The sequence below is a fragment of the Gopherus evgoodei genome, chromosome 3 (assembly GCF_007399415.2).
Source record: "Gopherus evgoodei ecotype Sinaloan lineage chromosome 3, rGopEvg1_v1.p, whole genome shotgun sequence".
NCBI lineage: Eukaryota > Metazoa > Chordata > Testudines > Testudinidae > Gopherus > Gopherus evgoodei.
In genome coordinates, this window is record NC_044324.1 from 57408403 (window position 1) to 57430858 (window position 22456).

At 43.7% G+C, this 22456-nt stretch overlaps 1 protein-coding gene across 2 annotated transcripts in view; it reads left to right on the forward strand.

Moving 5' to 3' along the window:
- The window catches only part of ZNF451 (zinc finger protein 451), an 81753-nt gene extending 59993 nt beyond the window's left edge, over positions 1-21760 (forward strand). For both annotated transcript variants that reach the window (XM_030555643.1, XM_030555645.1), the window contains 2 exons: positions 12556-12627; positions 20922-21760. In XM_030555643.1, coding sequence (XP_030411503.1) covers positions 12556-12627; positions 20922-20974 — 125 coding nt within the window. In that variant the 3' untranslated portion in view covers positions 20975-21760. The remainder of the gene's footprint in view (positions 1-12555; positions 12628-20921) is intronic.
- The last annotated feature ends 696 nt before the right edge of the window (positions 21761-22456 follow it).

Consider the following 22456-nt stretch of genomic DNA (forward strand, 5'->3'; position numbering starts at 1 on the left):
TCATCAGCCTAGGTTAGCAGCTGCCAAATCAAATTTTCCTTGAAGGGCGGGGAGTTGAGGGAAACAAAGGATATGTTGGCTCCTAAATTCATGAAAACGCTTAAATGACTAAAGAAGGCAATTAAAAGACCGAAGGCCCTTGTCCTTCAGATAGCTATGCAGCGTCATCTCCTGCATTTCAAAACCTAGAACATGCTGGGGAGAGTTTGAAAACTGTTGTCAAAAAATTATACTGTAAATGTCTGCTGAAATAACTAGTTAAATATAGGAAATTAGTTAAATATTTTCAAAAGCTAAAAGGTTTAACAACATTGAGAGAGGGTGCTCTCCCTTTAGAGGTCTGAACTATTCCTGTTTTAAATACCTTTTCTCTAAAGGTGAGTGATGTGTAATCAATCCACACTTCTGGATTCATATTCATCATATGACTTTTTTTTACTATTTATGTTAAAAATAACTCATGTTGTGCGCTAACGTCCATTGCACTCGCCGGGCAAGATATATTCCCTGCTCCAGAGAACACAATCTGTTTAAACATTTTTTAGCGTGTAGATGCTCTGTACATAAATTAGGAAACACTAGTTTAGATACAAAAGTGTAAAAAAACAGAAATAACTCTACCCCACCAAACCCCCCCCTCCCAAAATTTCTCCCCTTCCTTATCTTATAATGCTTCTTAAATTAAGTAAGTCTCAGTAACTCTTCCAGGAGGAAGGGCTGCTTCACCTACATTATTGATGGAAGGACTGTTAGGGAAGGCTGAAATGTCATTACTGTGATAATGTTATCCAGGCTACTAAAGGATTACAGTGGTTCAGTGCTTCTATTCTTGGAGCTCTGATGTTATCAGCACTAGCTGATAGTGCACGCTGCTAATTCAACAGACCTCAGTGTTGCTCGTAAAGGAAGGCCATAGGTACAGTTTGGTGACAGAGGCACTTGGACAGGTTTACTGCCCACAGAGCACAGTCCCAGCATCACATAGAAGCTACAAGTACACTATCACATGAGTGCCCAAGGCAAGGAGGAGCTCAGCAGCGGGAATTTCTGCTGTCCCCTCGGCCACACAAAAAGTTAAGGCGAGGTACCCTGACATTTATAGACTGAGACAAGCAACTTATATACTGTATTACCTTAGGTGTTTCATGACATCTGCTTTTTACCTCCCCTTGTGCCTTGCTCCAGATGTCTCGGGCAAAACATTTCTTATTCATCACTTCTGTCAAACCCTCTTATCTTGTGTTAGGTCAGGATGTACCTGTGCTAATCTTTTGGAATGTGTTTACATGCATACCCAGTATCTGTTGCTTCTTAGGAGTGCCTCTGTTTTATCAGTGCTAGCAGTACCCTTGTCAAATGTATGTATCAGTCTGTGAACTTGTAAGAATCTGCTTTAATACATGGCCTGATTTTGGTTCACAGCATGGCCTGACTTTGACTATGTTTCAGGCCTAAGGTCTTGCACCAGGTCTCGTGCTCCATGCTTTCCCTCTCTCTCTCAACCTGTCCTAGGTAAAAAGGCATGTATTGCCATGTGAAGGCAACTAGATTGATGCTTATCCTAATCTTTAGGATTCCAGCCTTTTTGATTAATCCAGTTTTCACGTCTCTGTTGATCTCAACTGCTTATAGTGGCATTCATAGAGAATGAAACCATTTCTGAGATATCGTGACTCTTGCCCATGAGAAAACAGGATGCTCAATGGACCTGGAGGTTGATAGAGAACAAGTGTAGCACATGAATGTTGGTGTGATATTTGTCAGTCTTCTCTGCCTAGAAGGCAAGCTGCTGTGTAGAACTAAGTGAAGTTGCTGCATGACCTTCTGTAAAATAAGAGTTCATGGCAACAGTAGGAGCTCAGGTCTGGGATTGTAAAACAGCAGTAAGCGTTGTGTAGAAGCCGGCTATACAGAAAAAATTCTCTGGTCAGACTCTGAGGACAGATGATGTCTCTTAGTTGTGGTGTCAGAGCAGTAGCAGGCAATCAGACAAACTTCCTGTGCTGCATTTATTCCAGTTAAGGGTAAATTTTCTCCCATTGGTAGTCCAGTCTGTCACCTTCCTTCATTTGTGTTAGATAATCACGGGGGTGATTGCAAGAGAAGGGTATTGCTGCTGCTATTATTTTTATTATTACCTTTTGTTTATTATTTGTATTACCATAGTATGTAGGAGCCCTAGTCATGGACCAGTACCCTGTTTTACTTGGCACTACACAGACACAGAACAAAGACAGTCCTTGCCCTAAAGAGCTTTCAATCTATGAATAAGACAAGAGGCAACAGATGGATGCAGACAGATGGGGGGAGTACAAGTGCATGTCTACACTACAAAATTATGTTGATCTAAGTTAGGTTAGCATACAGCCACTGCAGCAATTAAGTTGCTTTTGCACATCCACGCTCTGCGCCTTGTGGTGCGCCAGGAGCATTTGTACCAATTGTACTGTCGGCATGGGGCATTGAGGTATGGCTTCTTAAAGCTCCTAACAGTTGATGTAAGCAATGCAGCGTTACACTGCTGCTGCATCAACCTAACTACATCAACACTGACTCTACATCTCTTGCGGAGGTTGAGTTAAGTCAGCGTAGCGAGGCAAGTTACATCTCTGGGAGTGAAATTTTAGTGTAGACACATAGGTGGGTTGAGGTAAGCTGCCTTGCATCAGCCTAACTCTATAGTGTAGACCAGGCCCAAGGAAAAAGAAGACATTATTTGCCTGCATGATAGAATGTGATCTCTGCACACTAGCAGCCTAACCGCTGACAAGTTTTTGTAGGCAGAGATTTGAAGAACATAATGAGGTTGTTTTGTGGGGTCTCTTCTCAAATGTCAGGGATAGCAAGGAAAAAACATAAAGGTGTTTTGTTTGAAAATTTATCAAGTAAGCAGTAGAGTCTGGCATCATGGGCCAATCGAAGGCAGGAGTCAACACTTTGTTACTGCATTGAGAAATAATATGTAGGGTGGGGATAGGCTGTGATGAGAGCCTTGAAAGCTAAGACACATTTAGGTCTTCTGATTAGTTTTTAATCAATAAACACAGATAAACCTCAGTACAAAAAAGTAAATCGGTGTTTATACAATACATACTAGGAAAACACTGAAAACAGTTACTTGTATCTAAGGGCTTGTCTGCACAGAGCAGTAATGCAGATTGCTGGGATAATTGCTAAAGTGCACTAATGTGGTGTTCATTAATCAATCCATATAGACTCTGCCGGTGCGCTTGAAAGCTTCTCTAATGTACTACATTAAAGTGTACTAAGTTTGAAACAGTATATACTATGAGTAATGTATGTAATATACATTATCCATTACAGTATATACAAAGAGAGCCCCCCAAAAACTCAATATTTGGATACAACATAAAACTCAAAAATTGCTAAAAATAACACTCCCAAAAGGAAATTAATAAGCCCCCCAAAGCAGAAGCCACTATTAATTTGCGATAGGGAAGGGGGAGCTCATTGGAGGGATGTGAAGAAAGGAGTGACATGGTCAAAGCAATAGAATAGGAGAATGATCTTTGCAGACGCATTCTGAATGGATATGAGCGGCGCAAGACTGCATTTGTTAAGGCCAGAGAAAAGGATGTTACATTCATTGAGATGAGATTATGAGCATCTACATGAAAGTTTTAAATTGGTGTTCCATAGGAAAGGCTGTATCTTAGAGCTGTTGTTATACAGAAAGCACCTGCAAGATTTAGACATAGCCTGGATGTGAGGACCTAAAGGTTCGAGTCAAAAATGATACCTTGGTTACAGGCCAGAGTGACAGACCCGATAGTAGTGGTCCCACAGAAAAAGAGATGGTGTGGGCAGGATTCAAGGGAAAGATTGAACACTGTTACGCTTGAGCTGACAAGTAGACATGCACAAAGAAATGTCAGAGAGAGGCAATTGAGCTTTTAATTTGGACAGAGGGAGACAAGACTGGAGAAGAGAGGTACATCTGCAGGTAGTCAGCATAGAGATGGTAGTTGGATTTGTGAGTAGAGGTTACAGAGAGAGAATTGTAGCAGGAGATTAGAAGGGGACCAAGCATAGAGAGCCCTGTGTTGAAGAAAGTTGAAGGCGGGGTGAGGAGAATCCACTGAAGGAGCAATTAAAGAGGAGAACTAGGAGAGGACAGAATCACAGAAGTGAAGGGAGGACAAGATTCCAATAAAAAGAACATGATCGAGGGGAAGGCAGATGGCAAGGTACTTAAAGAAGCAAGTAGGGTCAAGTGTTGGGTTTTTAAGATGGAAGAGATTAAAGCATGCTTGTATTGTAACAGGAAAAATCCAAAGGAGAGCAAGAGGTTAAGGAGAAGAATAAGGGAGGGGGTGATGGGATGGGGTCACTGGGGAAAGTGGGAAGGAATTAGAGGAGGAGAGCAGATGAGAAATTTATGAATGTGACAGGAGAATGAGAGAGTTGTAGGAGAGAATAGGGGAAGGAAAGGCAAGCTAAGGTGATGGGAAAGGTTACATTTGGAGAAATTGGTGTGAGAGCCTGTGTGGAGAGAGGGAAGTAGTCAAAGATTTGAGGAGTGAGTCAAGATGGTAAAAAGGAAGCTGGGATTGCAGGCATGGGCTTCAGTTGGAGAAGTAGAGGTTTTAGTTAAGAAAATGGTAGAACTGAAGGGAAAGAAATCAATTTTGTAGTGGAGGAGGTTAGCCTGGTCATGGGATTTTCACCAGAGTTAATTTTTCGCATGAGGCAGGACTGAAGGAAGCACATGTTGAGAGTAGGCCAGGACTGGGATTTGGCAAGGAGGACTTTTCAATGGAAGAGAAGGGCAAAAGAGTCAAGGATGGAGGAGAGTGAAGCATGGAGAGAATCACCAACCATATCAGTGGAAGAGAGGGAAAGGAAGAGATGTGCTGAAGCAGAGAAGTCATCAATGATGATGGACTGGCAGGTTGTGGTAAGGCCAAGCTTATGGGTGGGAGGTGCTGCTGGGTGATGCTGAAAAAGACTAGCTGATGGTGGGAATTACAGAGGGGTAATGGTAACTAGGAAGGGGATGTGGAGCCAGTGGGGGAGTGGGATGGATGTTCTAATACCGAAGAAGGGTGTGGTGAGAGCCATGGGTGTGTGGTAGATGGACAAGAATAAAAAAACACTGCAGTGTGGGTTATGAATGGCAGATGCTGCTGGTGTACTACTAACATGTCAGTGCTCTGGTATCTCAGCTGGACTATGTTGTCCACCAGGGAGTTCTGAAATCTGAGTAATCAAGGATGAACTAACCTGTTGGATTCCTCCTTCAGACAGCAGGGTGGGAACATCTCGATTTCTGAGCTCCCTACTTATCTAGAAGCTACCTTCCTGTTTGCTACATCTTCCTGTTGTCCTCCACATCTGCATTCCTCCAGCAAGAGCTTCGCAGCACTTGAAGGAATAGGAGGTGGAGGAGATGAGCAGCAGTGTCACTCAGAGGGAGTAGATACAGTACAATGAAGTGAATTGATAGATGTAATTTACTTGACAGAGTGCATTGGAGGGGATTGAGGTCCTTAATGTAAGGCCTACCCAGCCAAAGAAGCATGTGGTGTCTCCTTTGCTGTGTATTCTCAGTGGTGTGGGGAACAGCAGAGTTTCTAAGTGTATCTGTCTTTGATGAGATCAGTTTTGATTAAAGGTAATTGGTGTAGACATACATAGACTTCTGTAAGGCATTGGACTTGGTACTTCACAACATTTTGATTAAACAAAACTGAAATAATATGAAATTAACATGACACACACACAATGGATTAAAAAGTGGCTTACTGATAGGTCTCAAAATATAATTGTAAAAGGGATCATCACATAGTAGTTCTGTTTCCAGTGGGTTCCCACAGGAATCATATTTTGGCACTATTCTGTTTTACGTTGTTATCAGTGATCTGAAAGAACACACAAAATCAATCACTGATAAAGTTTGCAGATAACACAAAAATTGAGGGAGTGGTAAATAATGAAGAGAATCACTGATTCAAAGCAATCTGGATTGTTTGGTAAACGTAGTGCAAGCAAACAATGTGTGTTTCAATACAGCTAAATGTAAATGTATACATCTAGGAACAAAGAACATATGCCATATTTACAGGAGAGGGGACTCTATCCTGGAAAGCAGGAACGTTGAAAAAGCTTTGGGAATTGTAATGAATAATCAACTCAACAGGAGTTCCCAGTGCGACACTGTGGCCAAAAGAGCTAATGTGATCCTGGAATGCATAGACGGGAATCTTGAGTAAGAGAGAGAAGTTGTTTTACATGTTTTTGTCACTGGTATGACTGCTGCTGGAGTATTGTTTCCAGTTCTGGTACCCACAATTCAAGAAGGATGTTGGTGAATTGGAGAGGGCTCAGAGAAGAACCACAAGAATGATTGAATGATTTAGGAAACGTGCCTTACAGTGATAGACTCAAAGAACTCAATATATTTGGCTTGACAAAGAGAAGATTAAAGGGTGACTTGATTACACTCTACAACCGTGGTTCCCAAACATTAACAGCCTGTGAACCTCTTTCACTAAAATGTCGAGTCTCATGAACCCCCTCCTAAAAATGAATATTTCCAGGGATTTTCTCCTTTACCCAAGTATAAATTATAAAAGCAGTGATCTTGGAAATATAGAATTTTGTTTTTATGACATGCTTACTACACACTATTTATTATTAATGATTATTTATCATTACAGTATTTTTATTACATTATGAATAAAATCTCACTTTCGTACTTTGTATCATCTTGAATAAGCCTGTTATAAGACAAGACTCCTGTGTTTCATCAAGGAATTATCAGATGTGAAACAGTATGAACATATTTAAGAAGCCAACTCAGAGTTCCTCCTACTCAAGCATTCAGGTCTTGAGCATTCCAGGCAAACAATGCACGTTACAACAAAGTTTAAACTTGTTCATAATAATTTAAGAAACAATACTAGCTGCCTATTTAATTTTAAAAACAGCAAAAAATGTCCACCTCCCTTTCCATTTCTTTTAAGTGTCTTGAAGTTTCAATCTCCTCAGTGTGATAGCTATGCTTGCTTTGATCTGCTTAGCTCTTGGAAGTCCAGGGACTCTGGGATGCTGGCCCTGTGCTGCTCAGGGTCCCTAAGGACAGCTGTGTCTGCCATTAGGGAATTTTTTTCCTGAGAACCCCCTGTAACATTTTGTGAACCCCCAGGGGTTCACAAACCCCAATTTGGGAACCACTGTTCTACAAGTACCTACATAGGGAACAAATATTTAATAATTGGCTCTTCTATCTAGCCGAGAAAGGTATAACATGATCCAATGGCTGGAAGCTGAAGCTAGACAAATTCAGACTGGAAATAAGGATACATTTTTAACAGTGAAAGTAATTAACCATTGAACAATTTACCAAGGGTCGTGGTAGATTCTCCATCACTGCCCATTTTTAAACCAAGATTTAATGTTTTTTTCTAAAAGGTAAGCTCTGGGAATCATTTTGGGGAAATTCTCTGGCCTGCATTATACAGGACATCAGACTAGATCATCAGAATGGTCCCTTTGAACTTTGGAATATGCATATTTAAAATGAGAAATTCAGGAACGTCCTGTGTTTGTCTTAAGTTAAACTTCCTCATCAGCAAGATATCATTTGCCCATCAGTTTGTGAGGGAGAAGACAGTAATGGCACCACAGTGTATTTATCAAGGCATGAGATGGATTCTTTATTGTTAGAAGCTTTTATATCAAGACTGAACCCTTCTAAAAGCTAGGCCTAATTCAGTTGCAAAGTACTGGACTCAGTACAGGCAATAGTGAGTGAAATAGGGCCTGTATTATGCCAGAAGTCAGAATGGTTCCTTCTGGCCTTAAAATCTTGAAATCCATGGAACCAACTGTCATTTACTTTTCTCTGACAAGTGATGAGCTCCATTCTGCAATTTTGTCTTGCGCCTCATGGAAGGTGTTCCTCCCCCCCCCCCTGCATACTTTGTTGTTGTTTCCTACCTACTGCTATTCTTTGATGCCTTTCTAATAGAACTCTCCATTCCTTCTGTTCATGGGATAAAACTCTTTCTGTCTCAGGATTTTCTCTGTGACAGCCTTTCAGAATCTGCACTTTTCCATGCCTGTTCTTTACCAAATACCTGACTCAACCGCTTTAACCTCTGCATGAACTATGCTTGGAAAAAGCCCTTTGTAATTTATTTGCACCAGAAAAAACACAGTTTGAGGTCAGTGCCAGGATATCACTGAGAGCAACCAGTTCCCGGCCTCCTCAGAAGCTGACTGTATAGGCCTCGTAGATTTGAAGGGGTCAAATGACTGCCCTGCTGGGAGGCGGAATCCTGCACCAGAACAGTCTAATTCCATGCAGTTCAGCTCCACAGTGCTGGTTAGATGTCTTGCAAGTGGTAACTGAACTTCAGATAATCAGAGATCATGTCAGAGATGCTTCAAAGAATCTCAGAATGGCAGAGTTTAACATGTCCCATGTCACATTTGACTCTGATTTGGAGATTAGGTTGGGTTTCTTCCACTAAGCTGGAGATCACCTTGCATATCTTGACTGTCCTCAATCTGTGCCAGTTTCTCAGAGCTTTGCAGACACCATTGACCTGTCTTAGTCAATGTGTCAAACCCAGTTCAGAATACCATTTGACTGGTATGTGGTCTATAAAATGTGTGTCTTGTGGCTGATGGGACTGTATGGGTGCTGAAAGCACTGAGAAGTTGAGGCACTGAGCTTGCTGGAAGCTCACCTGCCATGGGTTTGCCATTTGTTTTGGAGCAACCTTCTGTTTCCTTGAAGTAGTCTGGATTAGTAATCATGCAAAGATACTTGATGCACTTGGGTTGAGGATTCTCCTCTCACCACATAGTTCGACCATTTATACCAGAATATGATTCTTTGAGAGACTATTTGCAGAATGTGTGGGAATTGCCATGAGCCTATTTTACAAAGACAGATGGAGAACTGCTGATTTGCTCCCAGAGAATAAAGTTTTACTGACCCTATCTTGTGCCAGCGAGGCCTTCATAAGAAAGGTCTTGCCTACATGGGAAAGGTTTGGTGGTTTTTTGTTTTTTTTTTTAAATATAATCTAAGGTGTGAATTTAAACCAACATAGTTACACTAGTATAGCCCCCAATGTGGATGCACTTATTCTGGTACGAGTGGCTTTATTTGGTTTAGTTTGCTGCTTGGGAAGAGGTTTAAGTTAAACTAAACTAAAAGCCACGTTTATACCAAAGTGAGTGTCCTCGTAGGGCAGTATAACTAAATGGGTATAACTAGTCAAGCTTTCTCATGTAGACAATTCTAAATGTGCCATGTCCAAACAAAACTACTGATGAACCCTGTCTCTCCGTAGCATGACCCAATTCATATTCCAGAATATAATTATGTGCCTGCAAATACCAATGCACAATTGGTGCATTCACCTAGTCTTTAACTTATCATCTAAGATGGACTTAACAGGACAGCATTAGGCGCTTGACATCAGACACTGTTACCAGGCCAGTGGGCAGCACATATGAATAGGAGTAGTCCAAGCACCACCACCTCCTCTATTGCAAATGATCATCAATAAAGCCTCTGTAGTCACCGATTCTACAGCATTCCTCTGAAATAAGTGAATTTCCCATTTGCCCAAGGGAAGGCCATGGAAAGCCAGGATTTTGCAAAGATTAGCCATGATCTGGTAATGTCAGTGGATTGCCGCTCCAGCACAAGAACTAAAGGCTTTTCCTTCTGGGGTGGAATGGTATCTATGACTCCACTGCCAGCCATGTTAAGCCTACTCTTTCAGCTAGTATCTAAAGGGGACCACTGAATCCCTACCCACCTGAACCATTTTGTGGTATCACTAGTACTGCTTCATGCTCCTTTTTCCTACATGTAAGTCACCAGTCTGAAATCTTTGGCTTCACCCATAGATAGGGCCCTACCAAAATCACAGCTATGAAAAACATATCCTGAAATGTGGTCTTTTGCATGCTTTTATCCTATACTATACAGATTTCATGGGGAAGACCACAGTTTCTCAAATTGGGGGTCCTGACACACAAGGAAGTTGAAGGGTTGTCGTGGTATTGCTACCCTTACTTCTGCGCTGCCTTCATACCATGTCATGCCACCCTTACTTCTGTGCTGCTGCTTCCAGAGCTAGGTGGCTGGAGAGTGGTGGCTGCTAACTGAGGGCCCAGCTCTACAGGTAGCAGTGTAAAAGTAAGGGTGACAATATCATTCCTGCCATCCTTACTTCTGCGCTGCTGCTACTGGAGGCTTTGCCTTCAGAGTTGGGCTCTCAACCAGCAGCCGCCACTCTCCAGCTGCCCAGCTCTAAAGGCAGTGCCACAGCCAGCAATAGTGCAGAAGTAAGGGTAGCAGTACCGTGACCCCCCTACAATAACCTTGCGGCCCCTATGGTTACAACACCATGAAATTTCAGATTTAAATAGCTGAAATAAAGAAATTTGCATAGTTTAAAATCCTGTGACAGTGAAATTGATCAAAATGGACCATGAATTGGCCCTATTCATACACCAGGATTTTGTGTCAAGTTTCCCAAGCAAAATTCCCCATTCCACAACACACACACGCATGCGCTTTCATAAAGCAATTTTGACTTGAAATAGAAGATCTGGTAGTTACACTTATGTACCTCACTTGTGAACCAAGGCCTTCAGCATCTCAGATCTAATGTAACACTCGTCCTAAGAACTGAAGAGGGAAATTGATTCCACTCTTTCATCATTTTGCAGATGCCAAAAACATTGAATAGGTAAGGATGCAATGCAGTCTGAGAGGGAAGAGTGGTTTGGTAAATGAGAAGCCACTATAGCAGGAGTGGGCAAACTTTTTGTCCCGAGAGCCACATTGGGGTTGCAAAACTGTATGGAGGGCTAGGTAGGGAAGGCTGTACCTCCTCAAACAGCCCCCTCCCACTTACCCCCCCCATCAGAACTTCTGACCCATCCAATTCCCCCTGCTCCTTGTTCTCTAACCACCCCCTATTGGGGACCGCCACCTCTAACCACCCCCTGGGGCCCCATTTGCATCCAACCTCCTCTGCTCCCGACCCCTATCCAGACCCCTGCCCCCTAACAGGCCCCCTGGGTCCCCATGCCTATCCAACCCCCCAATTCCCCGACCTTCCCCCCCTGCCAACCTCTGCCCCATCCAACCACCCCCTGTCCCCTGACTCCTCCCTGGGACCCCCAGCCCCTTATCCAACGGTCCTGGCCCCAGCCCCCTTACCATGCCGCTCAGAGCAGTATGTCTGGCAGCTGCGCCGCCAGGCCAGAGCTAGACACTCTGCCGCTGTGCTCAGCGTGAGCTCACAGCCCCGCCGCCCAGAGCGCCACCTGCACAGCAGCGTGGCTGCAGTGGAGGGGCCGGGAGCTCAAGGACTGGGCAGGATGGTCCTGTGGGCTAGACGTGGCCCACGGGCCGTAGTTTGCCCACCTCTGGACTATAGAGTTTGCAACGCCCTCTATGTGTCTAGCTCTGATTTATAAAGAATTTAATGAGTTTCTTAGGAATGGGCTGTACTTTGGGTAGTCGTGCTTAACCCCCACCTAGAAATATTTTCAATCCTTTCCAGGACTGCCCATTAAGCCTGCCAAGTGGCTTGAGCAAGAGACCATTCCATCCCCAAGTACCTGATGCATAAATGCAGCAAAGTATTTCAGACATCACTTTGGGCTCCTGATCCAGGTCGGTTGAAGCCCCTTCAATTAGGAATTAGGAAAGGGTCAGTCATGTTGCTATTCAAACCAGGTATATGATGATATGTGTTAAGACACTCAGGGTCAGATTTTAAAAGGTGCACATGCAGTCTTGAATGACCAAAAATAGAAATAAAAACACTTATAGAGTGCATGTGCAAATTTTAGGTTATGTGCATATAGCCTGTCCTATCTGGGTTTAGCTAAACTCAACCGCTTTTCATAGTGTAAATGCAGGGTAACACTTTTTGCTCCTTTTTAGCAGATTGCGTTATAGTAGGCTGGACTTCAGAATCACTGGGAAACAGAGGCAGCAAACATCATGCTTAACCAGCATGTGCTTTTATATGCATATCTAGTCCAGCCCATTGTGATCAATTTTTTATACTACACTTTGCAATGAATATGATAATAAGTATTTAAATAAATGAATATAGGAAAACATGGAGAATACAGCACAACCCTATGTATAGTTCCTGTGTTTGCTTTTCTTTAGCTTGCTAGAAACATTGCTTAAAAGAAAATGAAAAAGTAAGCAGCTTGGAATTTTTGGGAGAAAGAAGGGGCACATGTTGAAAATGGCGACAGAGTCCTGTGGCATCTTATAGACTAACAGAAGTATTGGATCATAAGCTTTTGTGAGTGAATGCCCACTTCGTCAGACGCATGTTGAAAATTAACTTTCTGTGATTTTCTGAGTCACCCAACTTAAATGCATATTAGTGGTGCTTTACCAGAGAAATCTATATTATTGATCTTTAAATCATAATAAGTGGATGAGAGTTCAGAACATGCTACAGGCTTAGGGAAAAAAGATTTATTTTCTCAGAAGCACTGTATAATGTGTGTTTGATTTGTGTATTTAAGTTTCAGACAGTGAAGAGGATGATGATATTAAAACAGTGCAAATGAATTTACAAGAAACAAAGAAACAGGAAGGTAGTCTTAATTTTCACTTTTCTTCTGTGTTTGTAAGTGTCTTTTGATAGAGAATGCACAAGAAATTAAATTGTAACTTAATTTTATGTGACAAATGTCCTATAAAGAACACTGTCCAAAATATTCTAAGTATCTTCTTTTGCTTTATTGAGCATTCACGAGTAGTGAGCACAGTGTTGAGGTATAAAGAAAAAATTGCATGCCAGCCAGAAAAGTATGTGTTAGGCTCAGAATCTGTTTCCACTGATTTACATAGGCATAAGTCAGTTCAGAGTTAGTTGCTATATCTCAGCTCGGCACAGTAGTCTGCTGAAGGGGAGCTGTAAACTCTCACACAGTTACACACAAACAGGTTGAGTTAATATATCTTACCTTACCTTACCTATTGGTAAATAAATCTGATATTTTTCCTATCATGCTTATTGTTGCTGTTCATCTCATGCTGTACTTTACTTATTAATTTTTGTTGATTACGGATGTACTGTCAAAATACTGTGTTGCATAAAAGTTTGGTACATGCATATTGGGGGCAAGAAGATTGAAAGTTAAAACAACACAGTAACACAAGACCAGCTTTGTAACTGAGACTTGAACAAAGCCAAGATCTAATTGAATCTAATGTACATATAGTTTAATTAGATTTACAAGATATTACCAAGTGTTGTTACTAAAGTCTAACTTGGTCAGCATTCTAGACTTGTTTTTAAAAATACTTAGATTAGCATCACTTGTTTAAATGCATATGGAGTTCTAGGAGGCAGTTGGTTGTAAAGCTAGCTCTCCTCTTAATTTAGTTCCAGAATGTGTGTGTTCATTTTGCACTTTGTTGCTCATTGGTTATGTACTGTTTCCCTTTGAGAAACTAGGGGCTTGTGTAAATGGCCGGTTAATGCACAGCAAGCCAGGGTACGACTCTACAGCACATCAGCTGGCTGTGCAGTAACTCACCATGTAGGCACTGCTACAGTGCACTAGAAGTCCCCGCGCAGCTTAGTGTACTTCACGGCAAGCTGGTGTGCTGTAGAATCGTACCCTGGCTTGCCATGTAGACAATACTTAAGAGCAACATAAAATTGTTAGGAAAATGATTGTGGATCTTAAGGATGTGATAGAACAAGAAATAGGCTCTTTTTATTTAAACAGATTGTAAAATCCCCTGAGGAATGATTTTGTTTTCCTATAGTCAACAATTCTTTATTTGTAGGGCACACTGTACAAAGAATGACAAGTAAACCCTGATCATTCTCAGTGATTTTTCTGGTATGTCTGACCCGTTCATCTAGTGGCTGCTTGTAGATGTTGACCAGGACCAAGGACAGAAATGATCCTTGTGGGATTCCACAAGTGAGGGGCCTAGTAGTACCCATTTTAACACATTGACCAGGACCCCGGCTACCTTTCTCAGATGAGACAGCAGTATCATATGAGTGACGGTGTTGAGTACTGCAGGGAGGTCAGGAGGATGAGAGTGGATGTCTGTCCTCTATCCATTGACAGCAGGAGATCATCCATCAATGACACTAACGCAGTTTCAGCTCCATGGCCTGGCCTGACTCTCTATTGTGCTGGGTCTAGGATATTAGATGTAGTGAGAACCTGAACCTGACTGAATAAAAATTAAAACATTTTAAACCTGTATATTAGTAATTCAAATTCCTCTTTTTTGTGGCAATAATCAGATTTCCATCACTGTGAAAAATTATTCAACCTTTGTCCCATTTTTTATGTGCTTGTGAATCTGACTGTGGCTTCCTTAAACAGAGGAGAAATTAAATTGTCATTTAATTTATTAACCTATGAGCTTAACAAGTACTAAAACTGCCTTGGGTTACCACAAGCCTTAAGCCCTCTCAGTTCCTTCTTACCACCTATGGTGATTAGTCAGAGCGCCTTTCCTTGCATAGCAAGGATTAGCGGTTTCATCTTTTCTGACTTCAAGCCTTAGGGGCTTGTAAATAGCTTGTTTATAGTAGTTACGTTAAATAGTTGTTAACTGTAGTTAGAAGTTAGAGTCCCAGCGGGGACTTTGCCCCAGGCGAGTCATGCCCCAGTCTCTGGGGTTTAAGCCCAGTGCAGACTGTAACAAGCCTATGCCTGTAAGTGACACCCAGAGCAGCTGCCTCAAGTGTTTGGGGGAATCGCATGTGAAGGACAAGTGTCATATTTTTAAAAATTTTCGATCCAGGACTCAGAAAGAGTGGGATATTCATTTGTGGTCTCTCCTCATGGAGGTTGCTCTTCGTCCAGCTTCTGAGTTGTCCCACCAAGACTCACCTAATACTTCGGCCTTGATGAGCAATGCACCCCCGTCACCGGGCTCCACTCATCACCACTCCCCATTACCAAAGTCCAAAAAGAAAACAAAGAAGCATGGCTCCCCAGCCCTGGGCAAGAAGGGCAATGGAACATTGGGCAAAGGATCCAGTTTGGGCCACCCTGGCACTCTGGAGCCATGTGTACATACCTCCCCAAATGGGGTCCTTAACCCCTTAAAAGATCCATCACCAACTCCTGAAAGTGGTAGGAGACCCAAATTCCTGACAGCATCGATGCCTTCTCTGGTTTCCCTAGCTCCAAGAGAGCAGAGGCCTCCACCTGCACTGCCAGCACCACGCGTGCCACAGGAAATGGCAAAGGCTTCCTACAAGGACAGGCCAGCTGCTAAGATCCCTCAAGGGGCAGTGGAACGCCATTTATCACCCAAGACAAGGCAGTGCTCTCCTCCGCTGCACCGCAGAACTCCGGAGTTGCAGCCCAGACCCTCTGGGGCTCGCCCTCGGTCACCAGTACCGTGATCACTGTCCCCACCAACTCGACACGGATCACCTAGGGAGCAGTGCCTGTCCCATACTACCAGCACTGTTCGTCCTCCCGCCGGTCATCCTCTCAGAGCAGATCTCAGTCACCTGCCCCGTGGGAGTGCTCCCCGTCATGACTCTGGTCCCCCTGGCACTGGTCTGCTCAATACTGGCACCAATTCTCTTACTTCAGGCACTGTCTCCAGCATCAATAGTCTCCAGGCAGACACAGGCGTTGACGGCCCTATCATGGGCACTGGAAGGGGATTCTTCTGGCATGAAAGGGCAATTCAGCCCCTTGCTCAGACTCCTCCAGCACGACTGGACGCCCGACGCTGCATTGACATCGACAATGTTGCCTTGGCAGCCCTTCCAGTGACCTGCGCTGTGGTCTTATTGGAGTGCGTAGGACGTGTCGGTCATGACAATGCCCCCTTCGCAATGCTCATCTGCCACTGCCTCAGAGAAAGAGTTGGCGATACTGACGGCACCAGGCTCAGTGCATGAGTCATGTTTGGAGGTCGGGGTAAAGGAGACTGAACCCACCCCTAAACCTCCCTTCCCGGATGATGCTTCAGGGCCTCCAATGGTGGTACAGTCGTCATCTTCATCCCCAGACAAGGCAGGGAGCCTTGAGGGCCAGCCCACGGGACTATTTCAAAGAATACCAGGTCACGCTTTGACGGGTGGCCGAGAACTTGGACCTAGAGGTGGAGGAGATGGCCAAGCAGGCAGACACCTTGTTCAACATCCTCTCAACCTCTACACCTGCCTGAGTTGCACTAACAATGCATGATAGGGTCCTCAAAATTGTCAGTGCCCTCCAGTAAACCCCCCCATCCATCCCTCCCACCTCCAAAAGGGCTGAAAAGAAGTACTTTCTCCCAGCCAAAGGGTTCAAGTATCTTTATACCCACCCACCTAAGGGCTCACTGGTTGTCTCTGCAGCCAACGGAAAAGACAAGACTAGCTCAACTCCCAAAAATAAAGAGGCCAAAAGACTGGACCTTTTCAGGAGAAAAATTTTTTCCACTGCCAGCCTGGAGTTCTGGGTGGTGAACTATCAGGCCCTCTTGGGCAGATGCAATTTTAACTTATGAGACTCCCTTTGTAATTTCAAGGAGTCCCTTCCTCAGGGTTTGGCCCAAGAATTTGGCACCGTGGTAGAGGAGGGCGCCACGGTGGCTAGGTGCTCTCTCCAAATGTGGTGGGATGCGTCGGATTCAGTAGCTAGAATGATCATGTCAGTAGTGGTTATGAGGCGCAGCTTCTTTCTTCAAACTGCCGGCCTTTCCCAATAGATGCAGACCTCGATCCAAGACTTCTCCGAATGGGAATGGACTCTTCTCTGAACAGATGGATGCAAGGCTGCATGGGTTAAAGGACACTTGGGCCACCCTTCGCTCACTGGGTATGCATACGCCGCAATCTGCATGGAAGCAGTTTTGACTGCCTCCCGCTACCAAGGCTTTGTCAGCTTTGTCAGGGTTCTGCAAGGAGAAAGGATAGAGACATGAGTTTTAATCATCGCTGCCCTTCCTCCTCCTGCTCACCCATGCAGTCCAGCCTGGCGAAGCATTCTGGGGGCTAGAAGCACTCATTTTGAAGGTGCTCTCGAGAGCAACACCCCAATCAATTTCCCAGCTCTATCTTGTTCTTTCCTCAACCAGTCTACATTCCTAGCATTCAGCCTGGTTGTGGGTCACCTCAGACTGCTGGGTACCGGACATAGTATCTCAGGGCTATACACTACAATTTTTGGCCGCCCTTCTTTCCCACGCCACCATCTTCCCCGTCCCTTTTCAGCGACCATTCCCATGAGCAACTCCTTGTTTAAGAAGTCGAGAACCTCCTGCGCCTGGGGGCAATGGAGGAGGTCCCTCGGGAGGTGAAAGGAAAAGGGTTCCATTCCCGCTACTTCCTAATCCCAAAGGCAAAAAGGAGCCTCAAACTCATCCTGGACCTGTGTCGCCTCAACAAGTCTCTCAAAAAGTTGAAGTTTCTCATGGTCTCCTTGGCCTCCATCATCCCCTCTCTGGATCCAGGAGACTGGTATGCTGCTCTCAACTTAAAGGACACTTATTTCCATATTCTCAGGTCACAGACACTTCCTCCGTTTCATAGTGGGCGGGCACCCTTTTCAATTCACAGCACTACTCTTTGGCCTCTCATTGGCCCCAAGGGTGTTCACAAAATGTATGGTGCCAGTGGCTGCTTACCTGAGACATCAAGAGGTCCAGGTCTTCCCATATCTTGACGACTGGCTCATTAAAGGCAGGTCTCAAGAGCAAATGCAGAGGAGCCTTGATCTGGTAAATTGCACCTGCTGCAACCTGGGCCTGTTAATAAATGAGAAAATATCCACCTTAACACCCATCCAACTAATAGAGTTCCTTGGGATGGTTCTCGACTCCACGTGAGCCAGAGCCTTCCTTCCAGAAGCTCATTTTCAGGCCATGGCAGACTTGATCTCCCTTGTAAAGAACCATCTGTTCACCATGGCTCACACCTGCCTGTGGCTGTTGGGCCACATGGCCATGTGTTCATATGTGGTCAGCCATGCTCGGCTCCATTTCTGGCCCCTGCAAGGGTGGCTGGCATTGGTCTACCTCCCCAGCAGGCCATGACCTAGATTGGGTACTCAGGGTACCGGACTACATGAAGCTGTTCCTGAATTGATGGTTGGACCACAGGTCGATGTTGGAGGGAGTCCTCTACACGACCATGTCCCTGATCCTGATCCTGGTCTCTGAGGCTTTGGACCTGGGCTGGGGAGCCCGCCTGGACAAGCTGAGCACCCAGGGCCACTGGCTGCGGGACGATCTGGCTCTCTGTGTCAACGTCAGGTTGCTCACAGTGGTTCACTTGGCCTGCCAGGTTTTCTTGCCCTATCTGAAGGGCAAGGTGGTGCAGGTCCTGAAGGACAACACTACCACTTTATTGCATCAACAGGCAGGGCGGTGCCAGTTCTTTGGCCCTTTGTCAAGAAGCTCTCTGCCTTTTGGATTTTTGTATGCAGCATGCCATTCATCTAATAGCTGCACACCTGCCTAGAACCAGGAATGTGCTGGCAGACCACCTCAGCAGGACTTTCTCATTTCGTCACGAGTGGCTGCTCCATTTGGAGGTGGTCAGCATAATCTTCCAGAAGTGGGGGATTCTCCAGGTGGACCTGTTTCCGTCCAGGCAGAACAGAAAATGCATCGTGTTCTGTTCGATCTGGGGAATGGACAGGGGCTCCCTGTCAGATGCCTTCCTCATTCCACGGTTGGGGGCAGTGATGTACGCCTTCCTGCCAGTGCTATTGATTCACAGGGTCCTGGTGGAGATCAAGCAAGATAGGGCAGGAGTTATTCTAATAGCCCCCACGTGGCCTAACCAGCACTGGTTCAGCACATTGAGCCTTTTGGTACCCAGCCTGCTGCAGCTGCCCCTCTGGCTGGATCTGCTGTCACAGAACTACAGCAGCCTTTTACATCCAAACATGGCGGCACTGCACTTGATGGTTTGGCTACTGCATGGCTAGGCGCAGACAAGCAGGCATGCTTGGCCTGTGTCCAGCAGGTCTTGCTGGGTAGCAGGAAACCCTCCACCAGAGCAACTTACTTGGCCAAACGGAAAAGATTCACGTTTTGGGCCTCTGAATGGGATATTTGAGCTGAGCAGGAGATCCTGGATTATCTGCTGCACCTAAAACTCTCCCCACCCCCTGAACCTGAATCTCCTGTTGTTGAGGCTCATGGGGCCTCCTGTTGAGCCTCTGGCTTCCTGCTCTCTCCTGCTTCTCTCCTGGAAGGTCTCATTCTTGGTCGTGATATCATCAGCCCGCAAGATGTCCGAGATCAGAGTTCTTACTTCAGAGCCATCCTATATGGTCTTCTACAAGGGTAAAGTCCAGGTGTGACTACACCCAGTGTTTTTGCCCAAGGTCATTTCCCAATTTCATATATATGGCCAGGACATATACTTACCAGTCTTCTAGCCTAATGCATCAGATGAGGAGTGCAAGCTACATGCTCTGGACATCAGGAGTGCGCTGGCCATCTACATAGCTAGAACAAAGCTGTTCCATAAGTGAGCGCAGTGATTTGTTGCGGTGGCAGACAGAATGAAAGGTTGCCCAGTGTCTGCTCAGAGGATTTTGTCCTGAATCACGGTCTGCATTATTCACTACTGCTGTGAGCTGGCGAAAGTGCCTCTGACGGTGATTGTGATGGCACACTCGACTAGGGCATAAACATCGTCAGCAGCCTTCCAGGCTCAGGGATCAATCCAAGAGATCTGTAGGGCCGCTACCTGATCATCTGTCCACATGTTCATGTCTCATTATGCGCTTCCCAGCAAGTTCAAGACAAAGCTGCAAGACTGTGAACTCCGAGCCCACCTCCATTGATACTGCTTGTGACTCACCTAGAATGGAATCAACATGAACAAGCGCTCGAAGAAGGAAAAAACTGTTACCCACCTGTTTTGTAACTGTTGTTCTTTGAGATGTGCTGCTCATGTCCATTCCATTCCATTCCATTACCTGCCCTCCTGCCCCTCTGTCAGGGTTGTGAACAAGGAGTGAGAAGGCCATAGGGCCGGTGGCACCTGAGATACTGACCTGAGTGCGGCACTCAAGGGGGTGCCACAGCTGGCCCTATGGATACCACTAAGGCAAAATCTCAGATGACCATGCACATGGGCGTGCACACACCTAGAATGGAATGGACATGAGCAACACATCTCGAAGAACAATAGTTATGAAAAAGGTAGATAACCATTTTATTCCTCATTCTGTCCTGCCAATGTGTTTCAGTTCCCAGCTGGATCTGGATTAACTACATGAGGAGCAAGAGAGTTAGTTCAGTCTCCAACCCTACTCATTCCTGTGCCTCTCTAATGAGGTTTGTAACAATGGTACCAACTAAGATTATATGTCTTGTGATTACAATACTTGTTGACTAAGAACTGGACTGAACCAGATCAAAGCTTGTCTGTTTTATGGATCTGTGAATTTTTAAAAAAATATTTCCTTTTCTAGTTTTCTCTTTATAACCTTTAATCTGATGTCATTTATAACAAATACCTGGATAGTTATATTTGTGCTTGTCACCTTACCTAAAGATGTCATGACATGAGGATTAGTGTGATCTAGTGAAAGGCTGTTCTCATATTTTGGAATTATGAGGCATAACAAGAAAATGACAGGTTTCAAAGCAGCAGCTGTGTTAGTCTGTATCTGCAAAAAGAACAGGAGTACTTGTGGCACTTTAGAGACTTACAAATTTATTTCAGCATAAGCTTTCGTGGGCTACAGCTCACTTCTTCAGATGCATAAATGATGTATCTTCTAGTTTGCTTGCCTTTTTGTACTCTATCCTTGATTGACAATGACTGCACACAACAATTTCAAAGCTGTAATTATTCCTCAGTTGCATAGTATTAACATAAGTATGTACATTATTTGTTGGTTGCCAACCACAAATTGAAACTCTAATCTTTTTTACTTAGAGGAAGACGAGGAATTACAAGAAGCTATCAAACGAAGCCTGAAGGAAAAGTAAATGAAGATACTCCTGTATGCAAATAGCATGCTTCAAAGCTGCTTACAGAAGTGGAAGTTGTTCATCCATTAACAAAGGGTCAGAAAATAGTGCTTTAAAAATGTGCTTATTCCTTTAATGGTTACATTTGTAATTATTATGTTGCTGATTGTTTCATGCAACTAAATTAACAAATGGAGCTTATGGATGTATGGTTTGCAACATCCTGTATTTGACAAAGGAAAATAAATTGTTAAAAGCCTTACACATTCCTTTTCTAATGATTCATGACTGACTTTAAGTTCAGTTCTTGTTCTAATCTAGGCATGTAACTTGAGGTAGGCTGATCTTATACATGTTGTGGTGTCTTTAAAAGGTTGTTCATTTAATTCTTCCATTGTAAAAATTTCATTGTCTCATTTTACTTTTTCAGTGTACTCTTTGCAACAGATAAAAATAGTAAACCTCAGTTAATCTCAGACCACCTTGCCTTACTGATAATTTTATAAAGAGAAGCTTAGTCTCCAGGCCTGCAATTTATGATTCATGGGCTCACCCCATGCCTGCACAGAGCTTTACTCCACATGAGCACAGAGGTATGCCCACAAGTTGTAAATTGCAGGATCGGTGTCCTAGAATGTACAGTTGTTTACTACTACCTTTACTTTTAATTTTTTATGAATGTGCATATTTTAATTTGAGTATGAGAGCTTGTTATGTATGTTGGTTTAAAAATCTCATCAGCTGTATACCCTGTCTTGTTTAAGGCTGAAGCAGAGTTTGTAAATAAAAACACTGAAGCAAAAATTGTTTGCTAGCAAAATCCCTCTTTGTTTGAGGTACAAGTGAAATAACTTAAACAGGGAAGTGTTTCCTGTATTCCATCCTCTTTATAGGATGCATTTGTTGGTTTTCTAAAGGTGGCATTTCAATATTTGATTATAATTAAAAACATTAATTTTTTTGTATGCTGTCCTTACTTTTTTGAGAAGTTCCTTTAGCTTTTCCTTCTCAAGCTTTTCGATCCCCTTTCTTCCACAAAAAAATATCTGTGCATGCCAGCTGGCTTTACTTAGTTTATCTAGCTTCTGTTGATTGTAGATGTAGAGGAAGGAAAGTTTTTAGTGAAATAAAATACTATCTCCATATTTTATTTTTGCATAAGCACTTGGCAGCTTGCCTGTAACTGGTCTAAGTCCATCATATACAGAAATACTTTTTCTCTAAAAATGAGCCAGATGTATTAAAAAGGAACACCAAATTTTATTGAATGTAAACTCATCAAAAAGTTAAAGTAACACTCAGCTGTAATTCCTTAAACTTCAGAAATATGCTATGAAATAGTGACATGGACTTCCATTTTTGATGTGTTATCCCTGTTGCAAATAAAGATGACCTGAAGCCACTCATCTAGAGTATCTACTGAGGAATCTCATAGCTCTTTAACAATCATACAAGTAGCTGAAAGATGCAACTCATTTGAATCCTGGTATACAGTTTGGA